At 38.1% G+C, this 21656-nt stretch overlaps 3 protein-coding genes across 3 annotated transcripts; 2 read left to right on the forward strand and 1 right to left on the reverse strand.

The window, feature by feature from the left end:
• Positions 1-5840: 5840 nt before the first annotated feature.
• Positions 5841-6326, forward strand: LOC122015655. Its single transcript, XM_042572656.1, has one exon. The coding sequence runs from the start codon at positions 5841-5843 to the stop codon at positions 6324-6326; it is 486 nt and encodes a 161-aa protein (XP_042428590.1).
• A 1814-nt stretch (positions 6327-8140) lies between these two features.
• Positions 8141-17633, forward strand: LOC122016252 (monothiol glutaredoxin-S11-like). Its single transcript, XM_042573487.1, has 3 exons — positions 8141-8564; positions 9724-9798; positions 16069-17633. The coding sequence occupies exons 1-3, from the start codon at positions 8349-8351 to the stop codon at positions 17305-17307; spliced, it is 1530 nt and encodes a 509-aa protein (XP_042429421.1). The 5' UTR covers positions 8141-8348; the 3' UTR covers positions 17308-17633.
• Positions 17634-17873: 240 nt separating this feature from the next.
• LOC122016754 (membrane steroid-binding protein 1-like) lies at positions 17874-20039 on the reverse strand. Its single transcript, XM_042574148.1, has 2 exons — positions 19696-20039; positions 17874-18469 (listed from the first exon to the last, which is right to left on the reverse strand). Exons 1-2 carry the CDS (start codon positions 19995-19997, stop codon positions 18112-18114), a joined length of 660 nt encoding a protein of 219 aa, XP_042430082.1. The 5' UTR covers positions 19998-20039; the 3' UTR covers positions 17874-18111.
• Between the last annotated feature and the right edge of the window lie 1617 nt (positions 20040-21656).

Genomic DNA, 21656 nt, shown 5'->3' on the forward strand with positions numbered 1-21656 from the left:
TGCAATCGTCCATCTTGAAGGAATTCAAAATTTCATACATACCATGGCTATAAATGCTTTAAATCCTTCTCTTTCTACAAATTTGAAAGGGAGTTCATCCATTATAATCATTCTAGCTAGTGTTTTAGATACATCTTGATCAAATTTCTAAGAAGTCGGAGACATCTCACCCTCTCTTGAACCTACTTGTAAACTTAATTGTGCTTAAGTTGTTTCAACAGCATGAGGGTGTTTTTTACATGAGGTGATATGAGATCTCAAACTTGTAGTTCCATTCTTGTATGAATCACAAAAAAAACTCTTTATCACAATATTTGCATATAGCTTTTATCTATGATTCAACATTAGTAAACTTTACAAAATGATCCCAAACTTCACTTCTTAGTTGTATTGTTTTCCTCTTGGTTACCTTTCCTTTACAATTTATAGTAGTTTTTGTTTCCACCGAAGGATCGGTATCAGATTGTGGTACCGAACAACTATTATCAGTATCCATATTTGGTAAATCTCTTTGCATTGACATTAGACAAATAATGATCACATAACACTGTTCAAAATATTATAAGGTGTGATAATTGATAAGACTATTCAAAATATAATTGACTAAAACCAAAAGATAAATATAAAACTAAAAGCATGATTAATACTTATCAGGATATTTGAGTTTAATAAGGAATACATATGACCAGAACAAAATCAATGCATAGATTACTATAAAATATTGAGAAGATAGAATCACTACTTACCCACATTAGTTGGCGGTCCTTGCTACTATGGTGTGAGGACGAGAGGGGGATGAGGCTCGGGAGGAATGGACTCTAGTAAATCACTCTTATGAGTTGTGAATTTGAATATGAACAGAAGTTATGCCTAGGCAAAAGCAACACAATGACAATCTTAAGTGTCATGTTTTTCTCCTCTCTTTTGAACAAAAGCTATGCCTCTAACCCAAGAACAAACGAACAACAAAATAAAACAACAAAAGTAGCAACAGAAAAGCACTTACTAGTTGCTATCGCTCAACGTGGAGATTCAAGGTTCAAGACGAGAGGGAGACCTTGATTGTGACAGAGGCGAGAGCGACGTGAGGAGGGTTGAGGCCTTGAGGGCCCGACTATAAGAGATCGACGTGAGGACTGAGGAGGGTTGAGGCCTTGAGGGCCCTCCTGTGAGAGAGTGACAGTAGGAGATCACGAGAGGGGATCGAGGCTCGCTGGCACCGGAGGCGAGAACGATGGGACGGGAGGAATCGAGTAGCGGGGAGGGGATGCGAAGTTGAGGGATGTGGAGAAAAGGAGAAAAAAGTCGTGGATGGTTGAAGTGCGGTGGAATAGATTCGGAATTTAGGGTTTCTAATACTTTCTATAGGTTTGGATTTTTAAATTCTCATTAATATTATTTTGATTTATTTGGTTTAACCAAATAGCGATTTCTAAAATCGAAACTGAACTGATATAACTAATTTTTTAAAAGAAAAAACTGAATTTTTGAATAGACCAAATCGAATTTTTAAATTCGGTATGTTCGGTCAGTTTTTTCAATTTAATTGAATTTTTGCTCACTTCTACTCATCAAGAGAAAGTGATAGAGCTCGGGAGAGCCTAAAGAGAGTTGGGCTCTGCCGAACTAATCTACTAGCATGTGTGTTGATTGGGTGATCAAAGGTAAGAGCATGTCCTATCCTCTGCTAGAGGAATGATTACTTGTCGCCTTGTCAAAGAGGGATCTACCCAAGAGATCTGCCATCACCTAGACCAGGTTGACTCTCACCATCATGAGTTGTTACTTGTCTAATCACCTAACACTAATTATCTCCCTGCTACACTTATGTTGTTGACGCTGCTTGCTGTAAGGATCTTGATTCAAGGAGAGATAGCAGAAATGATTAAACAAAATGACGGGAAAAGTTGGCGTGCAAGAGAGATGCTCTTGGGAGGATGTTCTCGTGGCCTGGATGACGAGGCTGTTGGGTAGACTACTAGTTAGGGAGATACAAATAGTCATGACGGAGGTGAAGAATCACTTCAATCCAATTGAATCTATCCAAATTTTTAAAATCATCTACAATATTAAAAAAAGGTAGATCCACTACATTAACGACCTCTATAGTGCCGATAATATCTATAAGACCTAATGGAACCTTATATGTACTAGAAGAAAATAACACAAATAAATATATATAAATGTATAATTTATAAAATACTAAAGCATCATAATCTACTTCAACTCTATGAGAATAGAGTTGAAACAACTTCTCAATTCTTGATCTAATAGGTTCTTTTTTATCAAAGAAGTGAGCAAGAAAGAGATCACCCGATGCATTAGTTGAGTTCATAAGAACAGAAACACCTCTATCTAATATACCAAGCAACAGAGATATATCTCTTCTAGTGAAAGTAACTGGGCAAATTTACAATGATTAATTTCTATTATGTACTTCTAACATTCAAAACTAGAAAATGTACTTGAAAATTTAAAGATTTGAGATGTTGAATCCCAACTTTAAAATATATTGACCAATAAATCATGAATTGATTGTATATCTTATATATCCAAAAATATAGTAAAAGGAGATTGTTTAATGATCATTTTGTGTCGATTATGTACATGAACTGACCCATGATCCTATTATTGGACGACCAAAAAACCATTAAAGCGACCAAAAATATTGGTCCATTGAAGTTTATGGCCAACATCAATTGATGACTAGAATTATTTAAAGTGTACATTATTAACATAAATAAACAAATTTACATATGCACAAATAATAGTTCTAAGATTTTAATATTGATATAATAATATATTTTCTGATTTCTATGTCTTTATCAACATGTTGGGGGATGCTAGTTTTCATATTGCAATATCACATTGATGTTGGTTTTTAAAACATATATTAAAACACGTTGGTGTGACTTCTGTGTTTTTTAAAATTGGATGGAGCTGATTTTAAGAAACTAGTACCACATTAATGATAGTTTTTTAAAACCAGCACCAACATGTTCATTTTTGAAAACCAACACCAATGTAGTAATCAATGGGTTTTTGAAAACAGAACCAACGTTGGTGCTGGTCTTTGCAAATCAACACCAACGTTGGTGCTGGTTTGCAAAAACCAACACCAATGTTGTAGTCAATAGGTTTTTGAAAAATCAGAATCAATGTTGGTGCTAATTTTTTAAAACCAATACTTGCACATGGAAAATACTAGCTTTTGAAAACCAGCAGCAGCATTGGTGTTGGCCTTCAAAAACTAATACCAACATTAGTGCTGGTTTGTAAAAACCAACACCAACTTGTAGTCAATGGATTTTTAATACCAAGTTATAATTTTTGAAAATAAGCATCATCATGTTCTTCAAAATCAAGCATCAAAGAATTCTCGTAGTAGTTTTTAAACAGTTGGTTCTTAGAAACTACGATGGGTACAAGACAAACACTTAACATATCTTCGTAGCACCTTTTCATCATTCTAAAACACAAGTAGAAAAAGGAGAGGAGGATGCAAGACCAGTATAGTTGTGAGCAAAAACCACTTGGCGCGAGCTCAATATAATTGTGAGTGAAAACCTTAACTCACTTGGCACGAGCTGAGAGTTGTACAAGATGACCTGTATATAGGATCGAGGAAGAGAGGAGCGAGTGAACGACAAAGAGGGTTTAGGGTTTTCATTCTAGGGAAGAGAGGGAAGCGAAAGAGCAAAAATAAGTCTGTACGAAGGAAGAGAGAGAGATTAAAAATTTTTAAATTTATGTCGCGTCACCAGTCCATGTATATATATATATATATATATATAGAAATTTGTTATCCTATGCGACGCCACAGTGCGCGACTGTGCGCGCCGCGCAGGATAACAACTGTTTTTTCTTTTTTTTTTTAATTTATGAATTAAAAAATAAAATATTTTTTTAAGAGTTTATTTCTAGGGTTCAGGCTTTGGTTATAGTGTTAAAGCTATTTTTTTTAGATTTTACCTCTAGGGTTTAGACTTTCCAATTAAGTTATAGTATTTGGTTTTTAAAAAAAATTAAAATAAAATTAATTTAAGCATTTATTGAGTATTGTAATATGTTGAGGGGATATATTAAGGTATTAAATATTTATATAAGGAAATGTTAAATTTTTTAATTGATTTTTAAAATTTAAAATATTAAAAAAATCAAAAAAATAAAAAAAACCGAGCGATCTCCTGCGCGCGCGCACAGTCGCGCACTGTGCGAGCGCGCAGGAGATCACTCCTCTATATATATATATATATATGTCTCATTTTTTATTGGGAAAGAATAAATTTTAGCCTGCTTTCTACCTCGAAAAAAAATTTAGTTTGTCTATTTATCCAATCACCAACACGTGTCTTATCTTTTTTTCACAAGAAGTTCTCATCTGATTGAAAGTGCATGAGACGAGAAACAACAGATAAGATTTTTTTTTTAAAAGAGAGAATGATAGATAATAATAGAATGATAGTCGGATAATCGAAGGAGCACAAGATGAGAAAAAACATACAAGTAGAAATATATTTTTTTTTTAAAAAAAAAGAGAATGGTAGATAGTAATAAGATGGTGGTAGGATATGAGAATGAGTATAAGGATGAATATATTAAATAAAGATACATATCCATTATCATTCCTATTAGATAGACATTTGAATTAGTGGATATTAAATGATTAATCAGGTTGGGTAACGTCGAGCCTAGGGTGATCGACCCGACCTTACATAAGTTTTTTATTGATCACTAGGATAAATCGGGTAGCACTTGCGGTCAGCGGTCTAGAAGCCTGATATCCCTTAGTTGCAAGTCTCATTTGGAGGAAAAATTCCTACAAATAAGTCGTGACTGAGAATTGAACCGTGAGTGCTTAGGAGACAATTGAACATCCTTACTCGAATTAGCAGATAGTAGGGGTGTAATCGAGTCGATCCGAGCCGAGCCGAACTCTTTAATGTTTGAGCTTGACTCGTTTATAATCGAGTCGAGCTCGAGCTTTATTTAATGAATATATTCATGGCTCACGAGCTTATTCGAACTTTTATCGAGCCTAAACGAGTTTAATAAGTATAAATTATAAATTTAAATATTCATTAAAAATTTAATTATATATTTAGAGAAAATTATAATATTCTTATTAAAATTTATAATTTTATTCTAATAAATAAATTTAATATATTTATCTATATTTTTCATAAATAAAGTGTACAAACTATAAATTTAATATCAAAACTATTTTTTTTAATTTAAAAATTGATTCATGAGCTTAATGAACATGTTCACGAGCTAACGAGCCAAGTATTGTGAAACTTGAGCTTGGTTTGTTTATCTTAATGAGCCTCATTAAATTAGCTCAAATGAGCTTCTATCGAATCGAACTTCGAATAGCTCACGAGCGGCTTGATTCATCTATACCCCTAGCAGATAGTAGTCCTTAGGGTGTAGCACAGTTGGTGGTGCATGATTTCGTGGCTAGAGGTTTAGGATTCGATCCTCCGGATGTCATTATCTTGGTTAACGAATCGGCCATGTACTTTTAGTTATGTACATGTATTTTCCTTCTTTTATAGCTGTGGGACCAACTCTATGAAGCCGCTGACGTGGCTATTCATATTTTTTTTTTTTTTTTTTTTTTTTTTTTTTTGAATTAGAGGATAGGAGGAGGAGGAGGATATATCGGGGATTATAATAAATTGTTTTTAAAAATTGTAAAAGATAAAAATGTTATTCTATATTTTTATTTCCAAATAAGAAAAATATTATTAGTCCAATATTTGTAGTAGCAGGAGAAAGAAAGTCTATCTATCCGCATCGGCCATTCTTCGACCGCGGCCACTACCTTTGATCTCCGCATGGCCGCCTCTTCCGCGGCTCTCCTTCTCCTCCCCCTTCCTCCCACTGGCTGCTCCGCCGTCCGACGCGCTTCCGTACGCTGCGGCGTCGGCCCCACCTCGTCTCCGGCGCCCCGGCAAGGTCTGGGAAGCAGAAGGCAGTGCCTCCTCTTCCTCGCCCTCTCCTCTGCCGCTCTCCCTTTCCCGGCTAGGTCAGCGGACATACCACTCTTCGGGATCAGGAACAGGATAAAGAAGATCGAGGAGGAGGCAGAGCAGATCGTGGAGAAAGGGGAGAAGGCCCTGCAGAAGGGCATCGAGTCGGCGGAAAAGGGCATCGTGGCGGCTGAGAAGGAGATCCAAGCGGCGGAGGAGGGGATAGTGGCGTCTTCCAGCCTCGGCGTCGCAGACAATCTTCTCCAGGCCGGCGCGGTCGCCGGAGCCGAGGCACTCGGGGTGCTCGTCGCGGTCTCCGTTGTCAACGGCATTCTCGCGGCGGAGAGCTGAAACCCTAATCGGGTTCACGTTTGTCTTTCGAGCCATCGGGTATGTGTGAAATTCTGTGACTACTATGTTAATTTCTTAATTTGAGCGATTCTCGTAGCCTAAAATTACGCTTCAAGCTGTATGAATGAAGTAACTGTGTTTCTTCGCTTGCAGCAAAGAATCGTAGATTTTTTTATTATGTCGATGTGATTTATATTGCTTAGATTGTACTATGCTAGCGCTCGGCGTTCTGTTGATCTTACAGTTTTCTGATCTCTTGGCAATCTATCACAAACTGTGATGATTTCAAATATTTGGTAGATATATCGTTCATGTTTTGAAACAAAATCTTCTTCTTTTTTGCTTCATTCATTTGAGAAATTGGAACACAATGCAGGAACAAAAATAAGAAAAAAATGGATCAAAGTAAAGTGGCATGGGGTTCGTTTTTGTTCTGACTTCGATATTTTTCTTGGAATTTTTGACTTCAATTTAGTTTCGCATTTCTTGGAATGTAAAAGGTGTTCTCAATTTGACTCGTTAAGTTTCAAATATCCCAATTTAGCTTCTGATTCCTTTTTTCTCCAGTTTTTTTTTTTTTCCAAACTCTCTTAGACTTAACCAGATTTTGATCATGAATCTAATAAATTGAAGAAAAAAATCATCAAAATTTGGAAACCAAAATTGTGGTATTTGAAAAAAGGAATGCTGCTCAAACTTTTTATTATTCCATTCAAATTTGAATTTTATAAAAGAAAAAAGCATTTAAAATACTTTTCATATCGAGATTAAAATATTTTGAAAATTATTTAGATTTCAAAATGTACATTTCATTTGCAAAGCTATGTTTCTGCTTCATTTCTCATCCGAATCAGATACTTGAAGCGCTAGACTCAATCAAACATAAATCCCATATTGTCTCGATTTTCTTTGATAAAATATTTGTACATGCTCTATTATTAATCACATAGAATTATGTGGTTTGAAATATTTTTAATATATCCCAATTATTAATCTTTATATTAAATATTTATATTTTATTTACATTTTCCCCTTCAATTTATTTTTATAAAAGAATTATGTCATACTCAAATTAAACCAAAGAGTTTTGATAATATCATAATTATCCTAGAGTTGTTAGTAAATTCTTTCATATTTATTCTTTTAGAGACAAAAAGAAATTGAATTTGGGGATGAGTAAAAATTGTTAAATTTTGAAAAAAAAAATGTTAACAATATTGAAATTTGAGGAGATAAATTAAAATTTTAAGGCAATAAAAATATCTTATAATATTGAATCTATGTAAAGTATTTTATAATATAAAGGTAAAGAATACTATTATTTCTATTTTATTTAGTTAAGATTACGTAAAGATTTGAGGTGTCATCATTTGCCACATTAACATACAGCTTCATGACGACTGTTATGAAAAATATAACGGAAGTTTATGTCATGTTTTATGGAACGATTCCATGATAACGGCTGTTACTGCTTACCTCGCAAGAATATTTAAAACGAACCACAGGCTTCAGCTTTATTACTATTTCCAATTGTCTTGTGATTCGAGGGGAGTGTGGCAAAAGGTGGAACCGTCACCCTAGTTTTGGCCCCGGTCTCATAAGATTTCAGAGGGAGTAAATCACGGTTAATGCTGGGTAGGATAAGTGACTGGGGGTCGAAAGAATTTTTGACACAGCATACCAGAGTTTTATCCCCGAGTGCAACTGGCGACCTTCGACCCCACGACTTCAGTGACAAGCTGCAAGCACCTAACCAGCTGATCCAGTCCATGGGAACATGTCTCGAGGGGAGTGTGGCAAAAGGTGGAACCGCCACCCTAACGGTCCCTTGGCCCCAGTCCCACAAGATTTCAGAGGGAGTAAATCACGGTTAATGCTCGGCAGGATAGATGACTAGGGGTCGAAGGAATTTTTAGTATAGCAGACCAGAGTTTTATCCCGAAGTGCAACTGACGATCTTTGACTCTACGATTTTAGTGGCAAGCTACATGCACTTAACCAGCTGATCCAGTCCGTGGTGGCATGTCTCGAGGGAGTGAGAGAGAGAGTGAGAGGATGGGCAGCGGCGAAGGCGGCGTGGTCAAGGACGTCGGGTCAAAGGCGAAGCTTGACGAGGCACTCCGTGGGGCGGCGCCGGTGGTCCTGTACTTCTGGGCGTCGTGGTGCGAAGCATCGAAGCAGATGGGTCAAGTTTTCAGCCATCTCGCCGGAGACTTCCCTCACGCTCTTTTCTTTAGGGTAGGTTTACTGCTCTCTATTTTTTGTCTTGCGGTTTTCAAGAAAGAATCTTTATCCGATTGGGTACCTTTTTTTTTTTTTACTGCTTTGCTTCCCTGATGATTAGATTTTTAGCATGCCTTTTAGCGTTATCGGCACGGAACCAGAAATGGGCTTAGGGTTCTTATGTAATATAGTAGAAATCACTTTGGCAGGTGCTGTAAACTTAGTGAAATTCGACTTTTCCTGGCAGCAGTCGTTTATCCGTACGTTTTACACTTTTTTTTGTAGTTGTCGAAGGAGCTAACTGCCCTCCATTAGTTTTTCAGTGTGATTACTTGCTCTTCTTGCCAATGCTGCTTTTATTCTGCTTCTATGACAAAAGATGAATACGCTCACACCCAGTGCTCCCGCCAGCCTGCCTCAAGACCAACACAGAGTAGGTAAGCCACCGACTGAGAAGGCATGTGGTAGGTGGGGGTGAGTTTACTAAGGTTACAGGAATTTACGCCCACTTTTATTCTTCTCCGAAGCTTAATCAAGTTGTCTCTTCTACGTATAAATTTTTATGAATTTTTGTATTAGTATCCTTCTCATGCTCATTATTCAATCTCAATTACTTTGTTTCTCTTATGTTAACATCATAGGATGAATTGAATTTTGTCAAACTTGAAGATTGCTATTGTCCTATTCGAGGACAGTGTCCTTAGATCAGTTTGATAATATGTTCAGTATGTATATGACTGTTACCCATACCCTTTTGTTCTTCCATTATTCGAGTTCTACTTACATGAATGCCAATATATAGTGAATTCAATTAAATACAACCTAAATTTTTATGTCATAATAGATTTGAATATTTTCCTTGGATTGACTTCAATATCATAATTGCTCTAGTGATTAACTAATAGATGGGTTGAAATTAGGAAAGAAAGTGATTAATCATTAAAACAACTTGTATGATGGCCAAAAATTAGACCTAATTATTGTCATATCTAATGAAAAAATAGTTTGTGTTGTCAAGTCTTTTAGTATCTAATTATTTTCAAAGAGAAAAGCATCCTTGATTTGTTTTATTTATTATTATTATTGCTTAATTAGTTTTGATATGTCAATGTTTGCCTTGGAACTGTGATATTTACATTTTTTCCATTGTTATTTGATCTCTTATCCCTTTTAGGTCGAAGCTGAAGAGCACCCAGAAATTTCTGAGACTTACTCTGTTTCAGCTGTGCCATATTTTGTATTCTGTAAGGTTAGTTCTTTCCTAGATTTTTCTCATTTTCAAAGGTGCACAAAGATGGATGATTCCTACATTGCGATCTTGACTACCTAAATATATGTTGATGGTACCTTAATTTGAAATCAATTTTCTGTAGTAGCGGTTATTGGAGAAGAGTTTGCATACTGCTGGGAAGATTATAACAGGACTGTTAGTCAGATCTGACCTATAAAATTATTATGCTGGAAAGAATTAGTCTGACAATAATGATCAGGTTGTTATTTCATTTAACTTTTACTTTTATTCATAATTATCATGGTAATTTTTTTTCAAACAGGTAATTGGTTAGGGTTATGACTAAATTCTTGGTGAAAATTTTGAACCTTGTTATGTGGTAGAAATAATTCTGACATTGAGTTATCTTTATTTATACATTTACTGTAAAAGGCTGGAAGGCTTGATATTCAGCAAGGTACTAAGGTCTCTTCATTATCTCCGTTAGGCTTTTACATTTTAGAGTTATGAGAGTAAATGCTTTTGGTTTAGGGCCACCTGATGTATTTACCGATAGGGCGTTGTGCCTGAGTTCTATATATATGTAATGTAGAATTAGGTTATCTTCAAGCTCTTTGGAGTCTGAAGCTTGATATGACGACACAACCTCCCATGTTTCATCTGTCTTACTAGGTATTCCAAAATTTCCCAGTAATTTTCCTGACCTCTGGTTGACAATTTAATAAATTGATTGAAGTGTAGAGATTCCATGTCTCTAAGATGCCACTATGTTTCATCAGTCACTCATCTTCTGTGCATTATATAATATGTAGTTAGGTCTTGTCTGTTTCTTATAACATGTATTTCTTGTCAGTTTGTGGGTGTTAGACTTCATTCAGTCGTAGTTTCACCTGATACCATCTTCATCTTTTATAATAAATGTCAAAAAATTAATTCTCTTGACATTTCTCCCATCTTAGACTGTCTGTGTAGATTGGGGTTTGTTGACGAATGACTCATATTTGGATGAAGGGATGTCATGGAAGAAAAATCTGTTAAGATTTTTCGTAATAAAATTCTGTTAAGATTTTATATAACAGAATTTTGTTATGTTTTTCATAACAAATTCTGTTACGTTTTTACCGGGTATGGGGGTTTAGCAGTATTTATAGGGATCATTGTAAACCCATTGAAGATCAGAAAACACAAGAATCATTAGATGTGATTCTCTTGTGTAGAAGAGAATTCTAATAAAGCTTCGGCCGTTTTGTGGAGTAGGCAAGTCGCCGAACCACGGTAACTCTTTTTCTTTCTCTTCTTCTTCTCCTTCCTGGTGTTTGCTCTCTTTTGTGCGTCTTTGTCTTGTTGTTCCGCGCGATCTCTTTTCTCTCTTCCTCTTCTTCCGCGGTTCAGAAAGGTTGAGAGGTATTGCCCCCTTCTTTGCACAACAATTGGTATCAGAGCTCGGTTTTGGCGGATTTCTTCAACGTGTCGGGGACGACTTCTGCGAAGTTTGATATGGTGAAGTTTGGCGGAACCGGAAACTTTGGATTATGGCGAGAGAAGGGTCAAGGACTTGTTGGTGCAACAAGGCATGGCAAGGCGAGAGAAAGAAAACCGGAAAACATGGAGAAATCAGATTGGGAAGAACTTCAGGCGAAGGTAGTGCAACAATCGGGCTTTGTCTTACGGATGGACGTGATGTACCATGTCATGGACGAGTCACTGATAGCAAAAGTGGAAAGCCAGTACATGTCAAAATCATTGACAAACAAGTGTATCTCAAGCGTAAATTATTGGTGAAGATGGCGGAAGGAACCGATCGAGCCAAGACATCAACGTATTCAACCAGTTGTAAGTGATCCGGCGGATTGATGTGAAGATCGAAGACGAAGACAAGGCGATGTTGTTGAATTCTCTACCTTCATCTCCTACGTAGAATTTGGTTACTACTTTGATGTGGGGTAAGGAAACTCTCAAATTGGAGGAGATCACAAGTGCGTTGCTAGGTTTTCACCAAAGGAAGAAAACAAGCGATGAAATTTCTCAAGGAGAAGGACTTGTGGTAAATAGCAACCAAGAGCGTGGTAGGAGCAAATCTCGACATGGATATGACAACAACAACAAGACTCGTTCTAAGTCGAGAAGGAAGAAGGTGATCACGTGCTATAAATGTGGAGGTAAAGGTCATATCAAGAGAAATTGTCCAGAGATAAAGAAATATGTTGCAGAGAACAAAAGTAGTTTGGCAAAGTCTGCAAACATAGTTGAAGAAGAAAATTCAGAAAGCGGTGATGGAGATATGCTATCAGTTATGTCAAGTTCGGAGCAGCTGACGGATGCATGGATTTTAGACTTTGCATGTTCATATCACATGACTCCAAACAAGGATTGGTTTGACACCTATAGGGCAGTGGATTCTGGTTCAGTGTTGATGGGAAACGATGCATCATGCAAGGTTATCGGCATAGGGAATGTCAGAATCAAGATGTTTGATGGTGTGATCAGAACTTTATGTGATGTCAGATATATACCAGAGCTAAGGAAGAACTTGATCTCACTAGGCACACTGAATGGTATTGGTTGTAATTACAAATCAGTGAGCGGGGTGATGAAAGTCAGCAAGTGAGCTCTGACGGTAATGAAAGGACAAAAGGTAGCAGGAACATCTACAAGTTGATAGGGACTATAGTTGTAGGTGAAGCCGCCTCGGTAGAGTCTGAATCAGACTGTACAGTCTTATGGCATATGCGATTATGGCATATGGATGAGCGTGGGATGCTAGAACTTCACAAGAGAGATTTGTTGAAGGGTGTCAAAACGTGCAAGCTTGAATTCTGCAAATTCTGTGTTCTTGGGAAACAAAGCAAAATGCAATTCAAGACGGTAAGAAACAAGACGGAGGGGATTCTAGACTACGTACATACGGATCTCTAGAGACGAGCCAGTGTAGCATCACGTGGAGGGCACTTGTATTTTGTGAGTTTTACTGATGATTTCTCACGAAATGTCCAGGGATACTTTATACGTCACAAGTCGGAAACTTTTGCAAAGTTTAAATTGTGAAAACTGAAGTAGAGAACCGGACCGGAAGGAAGATCAAATGCCTTAGGTCGATAATGGGACCGAGTACACAGAGTCAAAGTTTCAGGAATTCTGGGAGCAGCGTGGGATAATGAGGCACTTCTCGGTTCGCAGGACACCTCAGCAGAATGGGGTAGCGGAAAGGTTGAACAGGACAATCATTGAGAAGGCAAGATGTCTCAGGCTGAATGCAGGGCTTGCAAAGAATTTCTGGGCGGAAGCAGTTAACATGGCATGTTATCTCATTAATAGATCACCAAGGGCAGCACTAGAAGGCAAAGTATCAGAGGAAGTATGGACAGGGAATCAAGTAGATTACTCTCATCTTCGAGTTTTTGGATGTCCAGCCTATATGCATATATCTAGTGAGGAAAGATCAAAGCTGGATGCAAAGTCAAAGCAATGCATTTTTCTGGGCTATCAGAAAGGAGTTAAAGGCTTCAAGCTTTGGGATCCTAAGGCAAACAAGGTGGTGATCAGCAGAGATGTGGTGTTTGACGAGAAAGCTATGTTACAACGTACTCAGGAAGAAGGAAAGGAAACACCACAAAGCAACAAAGAGAAAGATATTGTGCAGGTGGAGCTAGAGACTCATGACTTCGATGATTCTAGCTCAGAGCACATGGAGCATCGCACTATAGCTAGTGGTAGAACGAGACGAGTCGTAAAACCACCCACTAGATACGGATTCGAAGACTTGGTATCTTATGCACTTACCACTAGTAGCGGAGACCCTACATCTTTTCAGGAGGCAATACATAGCTCTGAGAAGGATAGGTGGATGGGTGCTATGGCAGAGGAGATGGAGTCGTTGCATAAGAACCAAACGTGGGATCTAGTGGAACTTCCTGAAGGAGAGAAAGCTATAGGGTGCAAGTGGATATTCAAGAAGAAAGAAGCAATGTCAGAGGGAGAAGAAGTGAAGTTTAAGGCTCGGTTGGTAGCAAAGGGTATTCACAAAGAAGGGGATTGACTATGAAGAAATTTTCTCTCCAGTGGTGAGACATACGTCAATTAGGTGGTATTAGCTTTGGTGGCACATCACGATTTGTATTTGGAGCAAATGGATGTGAAGACGACATTTCTTCATGGAAATTTGGAGGAGCAGATTTTTATGTCACAACCTGAGGGATTTAGTCAGTCCGGACAAGAGCAGTTGGTTTGTAAGTTGAAGAAATCGCTCTATGGACTGAAACAATCTCCTAGGCAAGGGGACAAACGTTTTGATTCATACATGATTCAAAACGGATATAGGAGATGCGAGTATGACTGCTGCATATATGTGAAGGGCCTTGAAGATGAATCACTGATTTTCTTACTACTATATGTAGATGACATGCTCATTGTTGCGAAGAAGATGAGAGAGGTTGACAAATTGAAGAGGCTACTGAGCAAGGAATTTGACATGAAAGATTTGGGAGAGGCCAAGAAGATTCTTGGGATGGAGATTCACAGGAATAGAGTTGCAGGGAGATTATGGTTGTCTCAACGTAGCTATGTGGAGAAGGTGTTGGATAGGTTCAACATGAAGAATGCAAAGTCGGTGAGCTCACCCCTGGCGCATCACTTCAAGTTATCCAGTACACAGTGTCCAAAGACGGATGACGAGATCCAAGAGATGTCAAAGGTTCCTTATGCCAGTGCAGTTGGTTGTCTGATGTATGCCATGGTTTGCACGAGACCCGCAAGCAGTTAGTATGGTAAGCAAGTTTCTCTCAAATCCTGGTCGACCACATTGGGATGCAGTGAAATGGATTTTTCGATACTTGAGAAATACAACTAATTATGGCATCATGTTCGGTAGACAACGGAAGATCCTTTAGTTGCTGGGTACGTAGATGCAGACTATGCAGGAGATTTAGATAACAGGAGGTCTACTACAGGATACGTATTCACCGTGGCAGGAGGACCTATTTGTTGGAAATCTATGATACAATCTATTGTTGCATTGTCTACTACGAATCCGAGTATATGGCAACAACTGAAGCAGAGAAGGAAGCTTTATGGCTTACAGGGTTGGTCAGAGAACTGGGTGTTCAGCAAGGTGGAGTCAAGTTGTTATGCGATAGTCAGAGTGCTATCTATTTGGCGAAGAATCAGGTGTATCATGCGAGAACCAAACACATTGATGTGAGGTTTCACAAGATCAGAGAGTTGATTGCTTCCGGGGAAATTCAACTTGAGAAGGTTCACACTGCAGACAATGCTGCAGATATGCTGACAAAGCCAGTGACCACAGAGAAGTTTAAGCATTGCTTGAACTTGATCCATATCTCTAGATGCTAGAGGAAGGAAGCCCAGACCCAGAGATCCAGATGGAGTTTTGTCCAGATATTCGTATTCTTCGAAGGGTAAATATTCGCCAAGGTGGAGATTGTTGACGAGTGGCTCATATTTGGATGAAGGGATGTCATGGAAGAAAAATCTGTTAAGATTTTTCGTAATAAAATTCTGTTAAGATTTTATATAACAAAATTTTGTTATGTTTTTCATAACAAATTCTGTTACGTTTTTACCGGGTCTGGGGGTTTAGCAATATTTATAGGGATCATTGTAAACCCATTGAAGATCAGAAAACACAAGAATCATTAGATGTGATTCTCTTGTGTAGAAGAGAATTCTAATAAAGCTTCGGCCGTTTTGTGGAGTAGGCAAGTCGCCGAACCACGGTAACTCTTTTTCTTTCTCTTCTTCTTCTCCTTCCTGGTGTTTGCTCTCTTTTGTGCGTCTTTGTCTTGTTGTTCCGCTCGATCTCTTTTCTCTCTTCCTCTTCTTCCGCGGTTCAGAAAGGTTGAGAGGTATTGCCCCCTTCTTTGCACAACAGGGTTCTTACTCATACATCATCTCTTCATTCAGTTCAATTTCAAAATATTGATTATTCTTTGTCTCTCTTCCAGTTTCATTTTCCGGTCAAGTAGCAATTGAGAATGTTGTTACTCACCAGAGGTGAAATCTCATCTCTCAGAAGTAATATTGAACTTTATCAGCATCTCTCCCTATCTATCTTAGATATCAAAAAACTACCTATATATTTTCTCAACAACCCTTTGCAATTTATCTATTCATGATCACCAACTTTAGAATCCTGCAATATCTTTGTTTTGGGGTTAAGAAAGAAGATTTTACTAACTGTGCCATAACATCTGAGTGTTAGATTTGGTTTATTAGGACAAAAATTTATTCTTTAGCTGCCTGCTTAAGAATATGAATATTTTATTTTGTCAGGATAGTAGAAGTATCGATGCACTTGAAGGTGCAAACCCAACTGTTTTAGCTAACAAGGTAGCAAAACATGTTGGACCTGCTAGTTCTGTAGAATCTGCTTCACCTGTAAGCCTAGGGACTGCTGACCCTACAATTCTGGAAGCTGCGAAAAACATGGCGACACAAAGTATCTCTTCCAAAACTGAAGAATTGAACTCTGGGCTCAGTGATGGATTGAGAAAGCGTCTGCAGCAGCTTGTTGAGTCATTCCCTGTATTCTTATTTATGAAAGGAAGTCCAGAGCAACCTAAGTGTGGATTCAGTCAAAAGGTGGTTAATCTATTGAAGGATGAGGGTGTTGAATTCAGAAGCTTTGACATCCTTTTGGACAATGAGGTACGTGAAGCAATGAAGAAGTTTTCCAATTGGCCTACTTTCCCTCAGCTCTTTTGCAAGGGTGATCTTCTTGGTGGGTATGATATTGTAGTTGCTATGCATGAAAGTGGCGAGTTAAAAGATGTGTTCAAGGACCATGGAATTCCTATCATCTCTAATGAAACCAAAATTGCAAAAGATTCAGAAGGTCCTATACCAGAAATGAGAGGCGGCATTACTGAATCCACAGGCCTTCACGTTGAAATAGTTTATCGGCTTCAAACTCTTATAAATTCCACCCCTGTGATGTTATTTATGAAAGGAAAACCAGAGGAACCTAAGTGTGGCTTCAGTCACAAGGTTGTTGAAATCCTTCTGCAAGAGAAGGTTGCTTTTAACAGTTTTGATGTTTTATCCGACGATGAAGTGAGGCAGGGTCTGAAAGCTTTTTCTAATTGGTCGAGCTATCCACAACTATATATAGGAGGTGAACTGATTGGAGGATCTGATATTGTGTTGGAGATGCAGAAGAATGGGGAGTTAAAGAAGGTTTTAGCTGAAAAGGGTGTGGCTACAAATGTTACACTTGAGGATAGGCTGAAAAGCTTGATCACCTCAGCACCAGTGATGCTTTTCATGAAGGGAACGCCTGATGCACCTCGTTGTGGTTTCAGCTCAAAAGTTGTTAATGCCCTTCGGGAAGAAGAAATCAGTTTTGAATCCTTTGATATCCTCTCTAATGAAGAAGTAAGACAGGGTTTGAAAACCTATTCTAACTGGCCAACCTATCCTCAGCTTTACTACAAGGGTGAGTTGATCGGAGGATGTGATATTGTGTTGGAATTGCAGAGCAGCAGAGAGCTCAAGTCGACTCTTTCTGAGTGATGGTATGGTTGTAGTACCAGTTAATCATATTTCCCTTTGCTTTCGGAATTCACTGGACATGTGAAGGATCCTATAATGTGCCTTTACCATATGCTTCCAGTTCATATCTAATACCTTCAGTTTTCCTGATGTTTGCTCATGTATTTATGGTTTGCATTGGTCCAAACTTTTTAGCTAAAGAACTTAATTAAACGAGATGTTACATCTATATATAGTTTCTGTTGTGTATTTCTTGTTAGACAAATCCTGTTTTGTGATGGGGGTATTCGAATTTTGGGCTTTCAATATTTTATCAAAATATTTAATGTCTGATTCAATTGCTCCGACCTGTTTATTTGTTTTAGTTTGGACATATAACGTCATACAAAGTCACATCTTAATTTGATATCTCCCAATCTTTAGATTTTCCTAAATCCTTGGGCCTGATACTAATTTATGACAATTGGCAAAATGAGAAAAATAATCCAATAATTTGCCAGTCTAGATTGCTGACTCAAATGTCTAACACTCGTGTCATTCAAACCTTGCAAACTTGTTATTAGCTAACAGAAACACGAGCTCGAAGATTCAACCAAAAACAATCTCTTATCACACAATAATAAAAACTACAAGCATCATGAAGCGGCTCCACAGTTCACATCCTTCTTATTATATCGGTCTCTTTCTTTACTTAAAAACCTAATAATATTAGCTGCTTAGAAATATCCAAGAATAAGACGAAAGATAATGCTACAAAAACATTATTTTAATATTGTTCATAAGGAACATATCCTAATTTCCTTCGTGCCCTCACCTTATGAACCGTTAATTTTCTTTGGCTTCTTGGTTCTCTGATAAAGCATCAAGGCCAGCTGCAACATCATCTGCTGGAGTGCCTTTATTCTCGGTGGCAATGGCCGGAGCAGCAGCTTCTGTCACGTTGGAAGCACCAGCATCTGACCCCTCGGTCACCGTAACAGGCACTGTCTTCATAACCGTACCCACTTTTACATATTTGCTCATGAACTTATTTTCCCAGTCCTGGAGGGCTTCAAGCTCAAAGGGGCCAAGACCAGAGAGATCGCCTGTCAAATCCTTTGGTTCAAATGACATCTTTGCTAATGCTCTACTGGCGTCCTTACCAGCAAACAATGCGTACGGACCACCTGGTCCATAAAACATCCTGTGGAAGTGAATATAGCAACATGTGAGTGTGAATATAATAAGAAGAAAGACCAACAAATAACAATGCCAATGAGGATAGATGGAACATATATACACTTTATCTTTTTCCAAAATAGTTGCCACCAAAAAAGAATCCAGAGCAAGTAGACATTAGATATATCCACCAAAAGAGGTTCCTATTGCCTACCAATGTTAGGATTGATCTGATAACAGGTTCAGTTTTAAGAGCATTGGCAGGTGATAGAAACAAGAAGAGGAGAGAAAAGAGGGGGGTGGGGGAAGGGGGACAAAGACATTTCTTCCATTTGAGTAATTGGAGAGAGAAGATGAAGAGTATATTAGAATAATTTCTAAAAAATAAGGATCAGTCACAAAGACTGCTTGCTCTCTGTGTATTAACAGAATGTTTGGTGACCAGTCAACGTTAGCGGTAATGAGCCTTCTTTGTCTTTCCACCCATGCTGGGAAGGAACTATGGAGAAAAATGGTACCGTAGACTACCATGTGCCTTTGAAAAACGGTAATTTGCCATCTAGAATACCACCAAATCAGGTCTCCTTTTCTCCACAAAAAGTCAATACCAATAGTCAACCACATGTTAGTCAAGTTGGTCATGGAAGTCAAAAGAGCTTATTGCAAAAACTTAATTTTTTTTTTTCCTTTCATATTCTTCCTTCAATCTTTTTCCATTTGATTTGCCTCACGCTAAGAACATGGGAATGTACTAAAAGATGATGATGAGAATTCCAACATGAATGTGTTATTTCAAATAATAATAATGGAGAGACAATTTTGAAAACAGTTAAATTGTTAAATGAGAGAAGAATCTGATGAGCTGGTTTGAACATAATAAAAATGATCAATTATCACTAAACATATAAAAGTGATCAAACAAATATCACTAAAAATGAGAGGATGCGTGTGTTCTTGCAGGTTTGGGATCGTATGAGCAAAAACTCGCCTGACCTGCCCATTTGCCACTATTTTCATCTCTCTGTCTCGCTATCTCTCTCAATCAGTGTTAAAGTTCCAATTTTGTGAGGTATTACCAAACTCAATGCCTAAATCGAAGAGCTAACTTGACTACTGGAATAAGAATTTTCTTCTAGCAACGAAATCGAAGTCTTTCTTGAGATTGCAAAAATAATTAAGGAATAACCGAAACCCTAGCAACTCAAATTAGTTTAGGGCAAGAAATTTCAGGGGGGAAAATGGCAAAATTACCTGCTCTGCGAAACGTCGTAGATCTGACTCTTGATAGCCATCAGGAGCGGCTTCTCGCGATCGGAGCCATCGTAGGCTCGGAGCTCCTCCTCGGTGACCTCCCCAAGCTGCACCGGGGGCCGCAGCGGCTCCCGCTCCACCACCTCGCGCGCGTGCGCCTGCGGGGCAGTTGGCTGTGTCTCGAAGAACCCCGCCACAGTATAGTATATCGCCGCCGCCAAAGCCAGTACCGTAAAGAACGACGCCGGCGACAGGCCCGTGTAGGTCTCCACCGCCTGCTTCAAAGTCTCCCACGCCTCCATCACCGCCTTGATTCTCCAAACACCCTCCCACCGATCCTTCCCCCTCCCTCGCTTATAACGTGGACGGTCAATTCACGGCTCCTTGCTTCGTGGGCCATACCTCAACTGCCAATAGCCCCTCGCCTCGTGCCCAAAAACGGAACAAAACTATCAATCCCTGCATTTCTTAGAATTCAAAATCGTCCGTCCATTTGGCAAAGGCGCATAGAGACTACAATCTTGATGCATAAGTGGCAGTCGACGAACGGAGAAACATTGCAGTGGCTGTTGCATCTGATCCGAGAGTAAGAGTGGGAGAAGCTACATCCACGACGGCATTGTTACGCCGTCAACACCCTCGCCAACACGGTAAACTTGAACGTAACCATGCCCACCTAGTTTGAACAATAAGATCTTGATAAATATTAAGCACCAATTTTCAAACTTTTATATAGAAAAACGGAGTTCAATCCAAACTCGAATAAGATAAATTCAAAGTATTAATTTGAGCATTAAAGTTAGAGTCAAATAAATAGGGCTTAAAAAAATATAGATTTAATTAAATTAAATTAATTCTATAAAAAGTAAAATTTGTCATCGTGATGTCCCTCCACGAGGATCTCATAATATTAGTAGAGAGTAAATCCAGAAATTAAATGTAGTTATCACATGAAAGATAATTTATTAGTTTTTATCACGATTCGGCTCTTAATCAATTCTAAAAGTTTATCATGTGATAATCAACTTAGTTATATCCTGGGGATTATAAATTAAATGAATAGAACATACGGAAGACATCTCGTACATAGCATCAATTCCCATGAATTTTATTTATACCATCTAAAATTTCCAAATAATTTTTAGATCTTTTAGGACAATAAATACCTTGGGTTAATTTTAACGTGATTAACCGAGTTAAGTCATATATATTTGATATCTTGTATCTGATTGTGCAGGGACTTAGAAATACAAGAAATCGAGCAGAAGACACAGTGAGCGAGAAAGATGACACGGGAAGGCAATTGACGGGTTAGGTGCATCCGAGAGACGAGAAACTACGGAAGAATACTAGTGGAGGGAGAAGGACGAGCACAACGCATCCAAAGGACGAGAAGCCAAGAAAAAAACATACTTGAGGAGAAGGTTGGAGATGAGTTCGGGTGAGCTTAACTCTGGACGACCAGAGATCACCCGAGCGAGGCCCGAAAATGATTAATTCGGATGTTGACTGTTAGATTATATAAATTTATTAGAATTATTTGTTTACAGTATTTAGGACAATTTAGTCTTTTACCTTTTCAATTTAGGGTTTAGGTGTTTCTTGTAACTAACTAAATAAGATCTTGATTTTGTACTATTTATTTCTAATCACTTTTTGATTCATTAAATCAAGACGGCTATTTTTTTCCTTAGCGTCAATTTCTATATGGTATTAGAGCCTTCATCTTTATGTTTTTTTTTAATAATTTGATTGAAGAATTGTTAATTCGATCCATAATTTTTAACGAGCACAATTCGTTCAGTTATTTGTAAGCACAATTTGTTCTGTCATCATGAGTGGTCGCACAGATGATTCACTTCAATTGATTAGTGTTCGACTGGATTGAAAAAATTATTCATATTGGGAATATGTTATGAAAAACTTCTTGTGGGCAAAATCTACGTGGAGATATATTTTAG

This window comes from Zingiber officinale, chromosome 8B, assembly GCF_018446385.1.
Source record: "Zingiber officinale cultivar Zhangliang chromosome 8B, Zo_v1.1, whole genome shotgun sequence".
In the NCBI taxonomy this organism is placed as follows: Eukaryota; Viridiplantae; Streptophyta; class Magnoliopsida; order Zingiberales; family Zingiberaceae; genus Zingiber; species Zingiber officinale.